This window comes from Eublepharis macularius, chromosome 18 (genome assembly GCF_028583425.1).
Source record: "Eublepharis macularius isolate TG4126 chromosome 18, MPM_Emac_v1.0, whole genome shotgun sequence".
Lineage (NCBI taxonomy): Eukaryota > Metazoa > Chordata > Lepidosauria > Squamata > Eublepharidae > Eublepharis > Eublepharis macularius.
The window spans coordinates 34007068-34020691 of NC_072807.1; the positions used below are offsets into that span (position 1 = coordinate 34007068).

General features: G+C 45.3%; 1 protein-coding gene across 3 annotated transcripts; it reads right to left on the reverse strand.

Annotated features, from left to right (window-relative positions):
• Window positions 1-1977: 1977 nt before the first annotated feature.
• Window positions 1978-11244, reverse strand: LOC129345527 (immunoglobulin superfamily containing leucine-rich repeat protein-like). 3 transcript variants are annotated; one of them, XM_055002724.1, is made up of 3 exons: window positions 11164-11197; window positions 5056-5167; window positions 1978-4097 (listed from the first exon to the last, which is right to left on the reverse strand). In XM_055002724.1, the coding sequence occupies exon 3, from the start codon at window positions 4084-4086 to the stop codon at window positions 2818-2820; it is 1269 nt and encodes a 422-aa protein (XP_054858699.1). In that variant the 5' UTR covers window positions 4087-4097; window positions 5056-5167; window positions 11164-11197; the 3' UTR covers window positions 1978-2817. The 3 variants fall into 3 exon arrangements, with proteins under 3 accessions (XP_054858699.1, XP_054858698.1, XP_054858700.1); XM_055002723.1 differs by lacking the exon at window positions 5056-5167 and having other exon boundaries at window positions 11164-11244; XM_055002725.1 differs by lacking the exons at window positions 5056-5167; window positions 11164-11197 and adding an exon at window positions 8685-8733.
• Between the last annotated feature and the right edge of the window lie 2380 nt (window positions 11245-13624).

A 13624-nucleotide genomic window follows, 5' to 3' on the forward strand; every position in this document is an offset into this window, starting at 1 on the left:
GAGTCTGACCTAAGCCAGCCTCCTCAGTGAGATTGATTAGCAAACCTAACCAATCCCAAACAAAGCTGCATCTCTGATGTCAGAGACTATTTCCACCAATCAAAGAATTATTACAGGATGGCCCTGCACTAACATGACAAAGAGGGAATCTGGCCCAAACCTTTGTCAAAAAAGAAGAGGATAAAGCATTATTCTCACGTAAGCCCCAGGGGTCTGAGAACCCAGATGCTGTAGGTGGCGCTCTTGAGCTATATAGAATCTAAGGGTTCTGTCACAAGGGCGCAGAACACACGAGAACTTAACAATTAAGGAATAGAATAGGAGGGGAATGCCCTCATTCCTCACTGTCTTTTAGTCCAGACACACCAGAAACTGATGTGTGGCGGCTGCTTGAAGCTGCAATTATGGCCAAATTCCATGTTTATGAATATGATGTATCATTGACATTTGCTGACAGACAGAACTGTGACTCAACCAACACCTGGCAGACGACGAGCAATTTACCTTTCTGTGGCAGAACAAATTAGCCTGAATCCAAATGGCTTGTGATGTTGCCCAATCTGGGTGTAGGGAAAGTTTGGCTTACAAATTATTCATGACTGTTCCCGCCCCAGCTTGCATTTGAACTGTTCACATGGGTCCAGGTTCGGCAACTGAGATTTGATCTTTTGACAGGTCTTCTAGCTGATAGACACAAACTTCACAGACAAAGGCTCTAATTTTTTTTTATAGAACTTTGGAAGCTCTGCTTGGGCTGCAAACAGACATGCATCAGAGACTCACACTTCTCGAAATGTGCTCTCTCTCCCTGGCTTGTAGTGTATCAGCTGAACAAATGCAAACTTATACTAATGGCCACTACTCTTAGCTCTGTGGTCGTCTCTTCCCCAGTGCAGAATAAAGGACCAGAAACTTAGTTGCTTGAGACAGGACACGACACGTTTTGGCCTGCATTGGATAGCACAGTTCCTAGTTGTCAACCGCCAAACTGCTGGCTGTGGTCACCTTTTTTATTTCATTTTTGAAATTGGTGCTATCACCCTCTTGTAAATCAGAGCCATTTCTATTGCTAGCCAGTATTCCCGGTGTTGTGTGCTAATAGTGCTAATCAAACTACAAAACGAACATACAAGATGCAACTCCACCAACATTAGTAACAGGGGTGAGAAACAGATTCATTATCTTAACAGAAGAGACTCCACCCCTTGCGTGGATGGGAAAATCTAAGAGGTAAGTGATTGTAAATCCTGACCTGGATAGCCCAGGTGAGCCTGATCTCATCAGATCTCAGAAGCTAAGCAAGGTTGGCTTTGGTTAAAAGTGATTGGATAAAGACTAGAGTTATAGAGGCAGGCAATGGAAAACTACAACTATTAGTCCCTTGCCATGAAATCCCCACCATAAGTCAGCTATTACTTGAGGGTATGCGCCACCACCAAGTGATTGTAAAAGCAGGGTGTCTACCAACAGGCGTATCCCCTTTTAATTCCACATATTACAGATGCTGAGACATAACAGTTTGATTGTGGAGAACAGGCATCCCAAGGCATACTAAAAGTGCAGCGCAGAACCCTCTGAATAACTTGCTAGAGACAGCTTCTCATACTATTAATTACTGTGGGAGAAATAAATCTCTCTGGTCTTTACACCTGAAATAAGAATTCCTGCTTTTTGTCTATAGAGACTCACGTGCAAGCAGATGTAATTATCTGAAGACCTCTAAGCGGACAGCATCTGTTCCCAACTTACCCACAGAGGTTGACGTCGCTATGCCCGGTTTTAAGCTCTCTTCCTTACCAATTCTTCTTTTCTGCAACACAGCTCAAAAGATTCAAGATGCATATATTCTCTATTTCAAATTTGTCACCATTCCTCCCAAAATAATGTTTGTTTTTTGGGGTTTGGGACAGAACCAGTCAGGTCACAACAGGCCAATAAGCATAGATTTATATTACCAATGCCGCTGAAGATCAGAAATCCTTTCATGTTTTTTTTTATTATAAAAATGTATATCACTTCATGGTAAAACAAAGAATCACAATGAAATCCATCAACTATTATACTGAAAATCATTTCTATGACAACGCAATCCATATTGTGGCTTGTTTTTTCTTAAAAGCCAACTTTTGGAAGCCAAGAATTCTGCAACGATTTTTTTTATTGTTTGCTGTCTCTCATACCCATGTAATCTCTTTATTATTATTTCTAGAGCTTCTGTCACAAAGCAGCTAAGAATACCAACAGAATGATAAAAATCTGCAACTCGATAAACAATGCAATAAACAAAGAGATCATAAACATCCAGCGGTCCAGCTCCTGGAAATGATGGGAAACAACTGGATTCAAAGGCTGTCTGGAAATAAATTGTTTTTAACTACATTTTTGAAGAGCAGTATAAAAGAAACATTGTGGGCCTTCTTGGCAAGGGATTTCCATAACCTTGGTACCTCCACTAAGAATGCCATCTCCTGTACTGGCTTGAGCCAGGGTGAGGCCGGCAAGTATGCTGTTCTATCTGCAACACTAATTTGCCCTGCCAAAGATTTTTTTAAAAAACCTAAGTTGTTTTGTTCGCTTTGCAGTGAGAACAAGAATGCATTCTAAAGACAGAATTCAGAGTCTCAGAGTATGGAATTTTGGTACAGATGCCTATTGGCAAATACGTTTGAGAATGTATAGGTTATAAAGTTCAAAGCATAGCTGGTAACTGATGAAAACCCCTGATCCGATCAGTGCAATTTTGAAAAGCATGTCTCCATTTTGTATTTCCATAGTCCAGGACTATGCTTTTACAAATCATGCAGGATTACGGGAGCTTTAAGTATACAAAGCAAGCAAGAAAACTATAAAGAAGCTGCCCCATAGCCACGACTTCCAAAGAATTCCTCTGCCAGTGGTGGTCTTTGATGCCACCGGTGTAAGGTAAATGTAGACAACCTTTTCTTCAGACTTGGAAAGCTCTTCCATGTCACAGGATTTGGATCTGGGCTTGCTGGCTTGGATGTTGTTCTGGAGGAGATCATCCGCTGGGTTTTCTGAGCTCCCCAAAGCCACTTGGACCGAGACCTCCCGAGACCCAGCGTCATTCACAGCCTGGCAGGTGTAGATGCCTTCATCGGCTTTGGTGAACTTAGAGATAGCCATGGAGCCGTTCTTGAAAACTAGAAAACGCCCTGGGCTCTCCTTGAATCTTGCATCCGCAATCAAGTTGTCCCCCTCTTCTTCTACGTTTGGTCCATTAATCGCTACCGTTTGACCGGACGTCTGGATTTTCCATCTGATCTCCGGCTGCGGCTTACCCACAGCGCTGCAGTGCAACAGAAGATTGAGTCCGTCATGCAGGACGGAGTTGTCCAGGCTGGAATGGTAAGTCAGCTGCACAGATGGAACCATACAGTCCAGACCCAGACTCCTCCCGAGAGCAAGACCTTTCAAGTTTTTAGGAGTGGCACACGTGATGGACTCCTTCTCTGGGGTGGAAACTGAAGAACTCTCGAGCCACTGTTTCAACCACCAGACCTTGCAGGAGCAGTTAAAAGGGTTGTTGTTGATCTGCAGCAGGGACAGCAAAGGTGTTGAGTCAAAAGTTCCCTCGGAGAGAACAGTAAACCTATTGTCATTCAGCCAGAGAGACCTCAGGTGCTTTAATGCATAGAAGGCCTCCCGGGGAACTTTCTCCAACCAGTTATTGCTCAACTTCAGCAGCTCCAAAGCTATGAGGTTTCGGAGATCCTGCCAGGGGAAATCCGCAATCTGGTTGTGGCTGAGATCCAGGTTCTTCAACGCAGCCAAGGAGCCAAAGGTGCCCTTCCCAATGGTGCTGATCTCATTGTAGGACAGCCACAGGCCCTGCAAACTGGCAACGTCCGCAAAGGAGTCTTCCTGTAGGGAGGTGATGCGATTGACGGACAGTGTCAGGGTTGTCGCATTGGAGGGTAGGCCGGCAGGAACTGCGTGGAGATCTTTGTAAGAGCAATCTGCTATGTGACGGCCATAGCTCCTCCTGGCCACACAGACGCAGACGTCTGGGCAGCTTTGGGCCTCCACAAACAGGGAAGTGGCTACTAAGCAGATAAGGAGCTCCATTATTTTGTCCCCTTTAGATGCAAAAAGAAAAGAAGATGGATAAATGAGGGTTACATGCTCACTTTTGCAACATTGTTCTCAGGGCTGTGCATGCAAAGGATATGTGCCACTTTCTTTCCTGCCTTTTAAATGCTTCATCAATCTCCTCAGCTTTAGTATATGGTCAGTTGGCGTCTTTCAGTGATACAATGCAGTCATTAAAACAAAATTGCAGTATTGGTAGTACACAGGGCTCATTTCGAGGGGACACAGTTCCAGTAGTTCCCCAAAGAGGTCACGTGACAGGTGGCCCCGCTCACCTGACTCAGCCATTTTGGGCCTGTTTTGGCCTGGATTGGGGCTGAAATGGCCCAGATCGGGCCTCTGATGGGCAGTGGATCACTCTCCCACTCAGCAGCAGCCCGATCCTGACCATTTTGGGCCTCCTTTCAGCCATTTTCAGCCCCTTTTTGCCATTTTGGGTCCCATTTCGGCCCTGAATGGCCAGGATTGGGTCCAAAACAGCCAGGATAGATGATGTCAGGGGGTGTGGCATATGCAAATCAGTTATGCTAATGACACACTTTCAGTGATGTCAAGGGGCGTGGCATATGCTAATGTGTTATGCTAATGAGTTCCTCCAGCTCTTTTTCTACGAAATGACCCCTGGTAGTACATGTTTGATTAACAGAATTCTTTCAACAGCCAGAATCTAGTCTCAGATGGACACATTTTGTTTTTTAAAAATTGCTGCTGCATTCAGTACTATGTAGACTTTACTCAACAAGAACTCATTCTTCGAATGAATGAACCAGCACCATAGACAAGAGAAGGATAATTGCTTACTCTCTAACACTTTCAGTAACCACAAAATAACATATTTTCCCTTCTTTGCAACACCCCTCCCACTTTCTGACTAAGATATAAGGGCTCAAGCTTCCCCATTTCTGCTTGTATCTGATGAAGGGAGCTTGGTTTTTGAAAGCTTACAGCCTGGAGATCTTGTTGGTTTTGAAGGTGCTACTGGACTCAGATATTGCACGTATGGACTTCTATCACTTTTGTGTCAAAAGGACAGAATTGATCACTCAAAGGAAAGTGCCTGGAATAATAAGAATAATGATAATAACATTCAATTTATATACCACCCTTCAAGATAACTTACCGCCCACTCAGAGCAGTTTACAGTTGTTATTATCCTTACAACAATCACCCTGTAAGGTGGGTGGGGCTGAGAGGGCTCTGAGAGAGCTGTGACTAGCCCAAGGTCACCCAGCTGGTTTCAAGTGGAAGAGTGGGGAATCAAACCCAGTTATCCAGATTAGAGTCCCACGCTCTTAACCACTACACCAAACTGGATGTCACACCAAACTGGCTCTGTAATGGATTGAGGATGGCAAGAGGAAGAAGCGGGTTCTTGTCATAGCAGGTATTCGGGTACTGCCCCTGGAAAGAGGAGGGGGAAGAGGAGAAGCAGGTATTTGTCATAGCAGGTATTTGGGTATTGCCCCTGGAAATTGGCAAGGGGCACTGTAATGATTTCAAGAAATGGGTGCATGTGTCTTTAAATGTTTGGTGAGATAGGTGAAGAGTGGGGGGTGAAAGAGAGAGATGAGTGAGTGATATGATTGGTTGATGACAGAGAGTGGGCGGAGTGAAGGCAGTTTTCAGTTACTGAGGGAGAGAAAAAGGTTCAGTCAGGGCCAGAGAGGCGAGCCGTGTGCAGCCTGAGGGTGTGCATGTATTTGTGAGGGAAAGGCAGCCTGAGTGGAAGCCTGAACTGAGTGTGTCTGGGAGACTATATATTCACTCTATTTGAAGCAGGCAAACTGTGTGTGCGCCTGAGAGAGAGGATTGAGAGTGAAAAGAAAGCAGGCTAGCTGTGTGCTGTCTGAGGAGTTCTCTGTGAGAGAAATACAGAGCCTAGAGAAAGAGGCTAACTGTGTCTGAAGCCTTACAAGAGATCTGTGTGAATGAGTTTGGATGAAGCAACTAGAAGAACTAAGAACTACTTTTATGTAACCAATACGCTTCTTAAAAAATAAACTTTTATTAAGTTTTGTTATATCCCGGAGTAGCAGTCATTGTTATCTCCCATTCCTATCCTCAGGGCCACATAGAAGCACGAAGGAGCCTGACGCATAAACACGTTACCAAAGGGAAAACTTAAATAAAATATATTGGAATTTAATATTCCTGGTGGCAGCTAACTACCCAGAGGGTGTGAAGGGAAAGATTAAAGCAAAATCCACCCTAAAGAAAGTGAAGATCATAACAGGCACGCTCTTGATTCCTTTTCTGTGTGTTCCCTGGCCACCTGAATAAAGCTAATGTAAATACAGGAATTCAGAAACCTGAGGCCAAAGGACGAAGAAGCGTATCTTGTGCTCTTGTAAAGATTGTGATTTGGAACATTTAGGCCCACTCCATACGCATCACCACGGGGACATGTCCTTCAGCACTAATGAAAAATTCTACTCTGATAGTGGTTCTGCGGTTGTGATGATGTATCTTACGGAAAGAGATGATTACATTTCTAAAATGGAAAGAACCTCTCATCGCTAGTCAGGCATGTCATAATGCCCCAGCAACGTCCTAGAGAAATCCTGATCTCAGATTCCCCAGGGCGGGTGAAATCATCGTAACTGAGCTGACTCTAATACTTGGAGTCAGATCAGCAAGGATAGGTCGTTAGCAGGCCTAGAATCCTGGTTTGGAGCTTTATTCCGTGTCTTCTGGAAGGTCATCTTGCCTGCACATTTTTACTTGCATTGGGAGGTAACCAGAGCTGTGAAACCTGCTCTCTATCATGGTAATAGGAATATTTTCTACCCAGTCCACTTATTGCTAGGTTTATGCCCATTGGAAAGGGCTTCCTGTCTTGCTGATGCATACAATGCTACCATAAATTCAGGACATGAACGCTTTAATACTCTTGACAGAGGACTGCTCTTTATCTTTTTAGTACATTTTTATCAGAATCAGCAGGGCTTTTTTCCAGCTGGAACGCGGTGGAACGGAGTTCCGGAACCTCTTGAAAATGGTCACATGGCTGGTGGCCCCGCCCCCTGATCTCCAGACAGAGGGGAGTTGAGATTGCCCTCCGTGCCACAACTCCCCTCTGTCTGGAGATCAGGGGGCGGGGCCACCAGCCATGTGACCATTTTCTCTGAGGGCAACCCACTGAGTTCCACCACCTCTTTTCCCAGAAAAAAAGCCCTGAGAATCAGTATTTTTATTGTATTTAGCCTTTGGCCGTTACAAGTGGGCTGTTATAGAAAGCTTGTGTATTAGCCTTCGAGAATGCAAGTTTACAGAACCATACAGTACAATAGCTGATAAAAACTTTAAAAGCTAGTGGTAAAATTAATTTAAAACAGTTTAAAAAATAAAATAGAGTAGTCCTACCAGAAGATGGAAGACTTCTTGGCCACAAGGGCAAACTGAGAGACTCTGTAAGATACGTAATTATCATTTTTCTGATAATAGAAACATGATCTTCTCGGGTTCTGAATATGTGTTTATGGCAGATAGAATACCAGCCAAAAATTTATCTCTGGGCGCCCTATATAGCGGACAGGAAATAATGTAATGTGGTGTTTTCTACCCAGTCCTCTTATGACTAGGTTTATGTCCACAGAAAAAGGCTTCTTTTCTAGTTGATGCATCATAATGCACCATAAATTCAAGACGAGAACATTTCAATACTCTTGACGTAGGACTTCTCTGTATCTATTTAGTACATTTTTATCCCATCCTTCCTCACACTGGCATGAGGGCCATTTTGTCCTTCCCCACTAGACATGAAAATAAATCAAGACACCATTGGAACTGCAAGTATCTGAGGGCCAAGCTACAAGTGACGAATGACACTTGAACGGCAAGTGTATTTCTCCCTGTTCGCTTGTGCTCCACTCGATCCACTTGCCTCAAGTGTCATTCATCACTTGTAGCTTGGCCCTGAGGCTGCTTTCACACATGTTGGATAATGCACTGTTTGGAACTGGATTCATCTGTGAAACAGAAAAAACCCACTTGAAAATGATCACTAAAGTGCATTATCCAATGTGTGTGAAAACCACCTGAAACACTCGTGTTCATTTCTCTATCTTGTTCAAGGATTCACCCCTCCTGTTGCATGAAGGAGGAATAGCATCACTCGCTTCCCAGTGCCATACAATATCCTGCTGGGGTCCAGGGTTTCAATTCCCCCTCTGCCCCCAGATGCTCTAAGCCCTTCTGTCGTTTACAAAACGGGAATCCTCTTGTTTAACTTTTTTGCCCTTCAACTGGTGGCTAAAAGTCGTACAGCAAATTTACAATTTGCAGCAGTAAACAAAAATGTCAAATAGACGTTTCCCTCCAGTCTTAACACGCAGGATTCTCTGAAGATCACAGCTTTTTTGTGGCCATCTTATCACAGGGTTTTAGTTCAAACCCATCCTTCGTTTTGAAACATTCTGATTTTTTTCTTCTGTGTAGGTTGTGATTGTGCAGATTCTGTTGGTGTTAATGAAAGGCAGAGGATGCGTTCAGCAATCATGACATACTATGATTTTTTAAAAAATAACTGGTTTATACCCCACCTTTCTCCTCAGTGGAGACCCAAAGCTACTTACATCATTCTATTCTCCTCCATTTCTAACCTGGTGATTTGAACTTGGGTCTCCCAGCTCCTAGGTCCATACTCCAACCGCTACACCACAGTGGCTCCAGGATTTATTAGTTGGCCCAAACCAACACAGCGAGGATTGGTAGTTGTTTATTTGCACTAGACAGACAATTGGATACACAACCCACAATGTATCATGGCAACATCTGAATGCAGCCATATCCTTATCCCATTGTTGGGAAAAGGTCCATGGATAACTCCTCTCTACACCTGGATTGAGGCTGAGCTTCTATTATCATTTCTATTCCAAAGCTCCTATGAAGCTGTTTTGCTCAAAATCGGACCACTGGGGCCGTCAGTGTCTCCAGAATCCCGGGCAGGGGATTGGATCTGCTGTCCTTCATCTGGCAGCCCTGGGACATTCTGAATGTAGGGTCAGCCCAAGGGTTTCTGGCCCCCTAGGCAAAATCTGGTACTGATGCCCATCTCTCGAGGAGTTACAGATAGTTTGGCGAGGAGACAAGCAAAAACCAAGTCAGCCCACTTGTTCCTTACAGAAAGAGAGAGCAGAGGACATGGAGCTGAAGTTTGTTCCCAGTTCCTTATTCGCCGTTCCTAGTTCTTTATTCACAAATCCAAACCCAAATATTGTGGAAAGTTGAAAAGCTCTACACACCAAAATAAAGTTTGGAACAACACATATCATACACCCAGGGCCAGATCTAGGGTTGCAAGTGCCCAGGGCAACCCTAGTCCAACCTGTTGTGCGTGCATAGCACGCGCGCTCCCAGCTCTACGTGATGATGTCACTTCTGTGCTGCCTGCACAGTGCACTGGCGGCCGCCCCTGTCCTGTGGGGAGGCGAATGGCGTGGGCAGCCTCCCAGCCCCCCATGCTGCCTTTTGCTTGCCCTGCAGGACAGGGGGTGCGCAGCAAGCCAGCCACCCCCTGTCCTGCAGGGCAGGCAAAAGGCAGCATGGGGGGCTGGGAGGCTGCCCGTGCTGCCGCCTGCGCTCCCGGCAGCTGGCAGCTGCTCCCAGTGCCCCCTCCCTGGTGGCGCCGGGGCAGACTACACCCCCTGCCCCCCCCTCAATCTGGCCCTGCATACACCTCCATATTCAGGGGACTCTGCCATCTAAACAACTTCATGCAGGGGATGGGAATGGAGAAGATGGTGAAAGGAAATGGCAAGGTTTTTGCCTCCAAGCTACAATCCTGTCCCCCACCCCGCCACCTCCCATCTTAGCATCCGATCCTCACTTTACTTCCCAATGACTTTCTAGCTGCATTTATTTTGGTTTTCAGGAATGCCTGGTATTCGTCTTGCAACTTCCTCGTTGCCTTTGGAGACAAAACAGAACAAAACACGCACGCACGCACTTCTCCTTCTAGCACGAATATAGCCCCTGCCCAAGGGCTTTGGTTCGGCGACCTTTTTCAAAGTTTCACCCTTTGCCAGGGTTTGTTCACCCGGCCGCCCTTTGTAACGTTGACTTCAGTGGTTTAACAAGAAGGAAGTTCTTCCCATATTTTCATCACCGCAAAATGCATTTATGATTTCAGAGATTTTGGAGGAGGCGGAAAGTCGTTGGAACATGGTTTGGAGAGGAAAGACGGCCACTGGGAGGAGGTTTAAGCAACCCCCTGTCCAACTGCTCTTTCTGAACCCTTAACTGCAGCTGCTTTTGATTAGAGCCTGGGAGGTTGTTACACAGAACTCTGTGTGGCATTTAGACTGGCGCTCATTATTCATAAACAGCAGATGAGAAAGAAAACCAGCATCACAGCCTGTACCACTTCCAACTGTACGTAAGATTTCACGTAGTGGAATGCTCCTTTTCTACCAACAGGGGAGGGGGTCCATGTGCGTAGACATCTCAGCATAGCTTATCAGTGAGGAAACCAGATTCTCCCTGACATGCTAGCTTTCTGATGCAAACCCTCAAAAATAAATTGTCACCATTCAAGACTGCAACCAAAGCAGAACAGGTTTAAATCCTGACTCACTGCTTTATCTCTTGTCAATAAGATACTTTCTGTCCTCAGGTTTTTCCATAAACCATTCTGCAAGGGAGTCCAATAGGTGATTTAAGTTTTGTTTTGTGTTTTGTTTTTAATCTCACAAAAGCAGCGGATTTCCGTTTCTCATCTCTGCAGTTTCTCATCTCTGTGGTTGCATGCAACCCTTGCTTGGCTTTCCTATAGGTCCATAGCTGACCTCAGCAACTTCCTTGTTTCCTTTCTGCTGTGGCCCTTTCTTCCCTGCTAGGCTTTTCCAAGCATCCGGCATCAAAGTACCCCCCACGTACTTTGTTCGTCGTCCTAAAGTACCACAATCCAGAGCAAATTAGAGAAGAAAAAAGGCTTCTATCTGGATCTCAAAGCACATCAAGAATCGGAAAAGCAAAGAGGCATCATGTGAAATGTATTTTTTAAAGTCTTCGGCATTTAGAGACAGAACACAAAAAATCCCCCCTTTGTTTTACCTCTTTGTAGGCTCTCCTTCCCGTCTTCTTCAGAGTTCCAGCCAAAAAACTGTATAAACATTACATTCGGTCCTGACAGACTCACGCATTCCAAAAATGTTATTAATAACTACAAAGTCCAGCCTACAACTCTGCAGGAGCCAAAACAGGGAGGAAGGGGGGCATTTTGCTCACAGGCTTTGCCAAAGTTTTTTTCTCCTTGCCTTGAAATGCAACAGTTGTTACTCCCAGCTTATTTACTACCTAGTGATTAAGTCAGGGGTCAGAGGGGCAGAACCCTGTAACACCTGGATCCTTTTTGCTTCTGCCAGGACACTTCCTCCCAGCCCTCCCCAACACATTTCGAACTTTCAAAAAATACGACAAAGCCAATTTTGAGCAGCAAGGACTTGCTTCGCCCAAATGACAACAGACAGTTCAACAGTGAAATTGGCCCAATTTTTATTCCTCCCTTCCTGTGGCAAAGTTCCTTAAAGAGACAGTCCATGGCCAGGCACTCAGTGTTCCGCACGATCTGACATTTCACAGATGACCCAAAGGAACGTGCTTGTAACATAGTCTCATACTAAGGATGACTCCCTAAATCTCCCCCTGCTCCATAAAATTCCACGGGACGTACATTCTCTGTAACTTGTGAACAGGGGTGTATGGGGCCTGCTGAAAAGTTAAGTACTGCATGTACAACAGTATTAATGAGTCTCTTAGTGACATACACAGTCCCGTCCTGGAATCTGTGGCAGTTCAGAATGGATTGTATCTAGAATTCCACACCGGTTCCATGCTTTGAAAGTTGCAGACAGAAGCACTGGTTCACCTGCTGCTCCCAGTCCATGACGGGCTTTCTCGTCAGCTTTCTCCTTTTTTTCCCACTGTACAAACTCACTTAATAATTCATACTTCCATTCTCCTCCAGGCTGTGAAGGAGGTGAAAGGGAGGGAAAAGTAAAACAGAGATTGTATTTTTTTTAACTCTCCCCAATGAATAACTGATGAAGCAAAACCCTATTAAACCCTCCTGTCTGACTCAAAATATTTATTTTGCTTGAGAGTGAAGGCAGTTCTACTCATTGGAGAGAATTTGAACTTAAACATACACAAGCCAGCCTGTTTTTTTTTTTCATCTTTGAGATTACTGGCCAGTTTCAGATAGTCCTTAAAACAGATGCAGAGGAGTTAGCCGTGTTAGTCTGTGATAGCAAAATCAAAAAGAGTCCAGTAGCACCTTTAAGACTAACCAATTTTATTGTAGCATAAGCTTTCGAGAATCAAGTTCTCTTAGTCAGATGCATAGTACAGAAACTGGTCAAATATAGAAGAGGAGGGGATGAGAGAGAAGATGCAGTTAGGGGGGGAGAGGATGTAACCAAAACATTCCTTTGCTAGTAAATGTAAACATCTCCTCTTGGTATAGAGATTAATTGGCTTGTGTGAGGCTTCAAAGGAGTTTGCCTTGTTGGTTTGTAGCAGCAAAACAACCAGACCATCCAATTCCAATGTAGTATAAGCCTTCGATAACCACAGCTCTCCCCGTCAGATGCATCTGACAAAGAGAACTGTGGTCCCCGGAAGCCCACGCCAGGTGCCACTGGGCTCCCCCAGACCCCGCCTCTGTAAAGGAGGCGGGGTCTTCCTTAAAACAGATATCCCAGGAACTAAGAACACATCTCACTCTTTAGAGCAATAGATCCCTACAGGGTAAGAACTCTGCCCAGACCCAGAAAGCCCCCACCAAATCTGACTCCCAGGGCTGCGGAGGGGGGAGGTTGCAACTCAGCAACACAGCATCCCATAAGTTACACCATCAGAGAGAGACATAACCACATGTATATATGGTGAAGAGTGCCCTCAAGTCATCACTGGCTTACGGCGGCCCCTGGTGGGGCTTTCATGCCAAGAGACTAACAGAGGTGGCTGGCCATTGCCTGCCTCTGTAACCCTGGTCTTCGTTGAAGGTCTCCCATCTAATTACTTACCAAGGCCAACCCTCTGGGCTAGGGCAGTGTGTTGCTCATCAGCATAAAGCTGCCATATACCCAGCAGAGGTTAGATCCCAGTTGAGGAAATGTACAGGGAACTGATAGTTCCATCCTTGGCTGTAGCCAGACTAAGGCCCTCATACTTGATCCTGCCACGATTTCAATCTAGGCTTTTGTTCTGCCCCTCTTCCTCCTTCGCTTCTACAGGGAAGTCCATGGGGGTGCTGGAGAAATACACGCCCACTTAGGAGTTTCCCGATCGAGCACTGGATTTGGAATAGGAGGGAGGCAGGCAGGGAGCCAGGGCTGGACTTCTTAGGGTTGCACTACAAGTGACGAATGACACTTGCCTGGCAAGTGAACAGACTCACGTGTATTCCCCCCTGTTCACTTGCCATTCACTTGCGCTCCATTTAATCAAGTGAATGGCAAGTGAACAGGGAGGAATACACGTGAGTCTGTTCACTTGCCAGGCAAGTGTCATT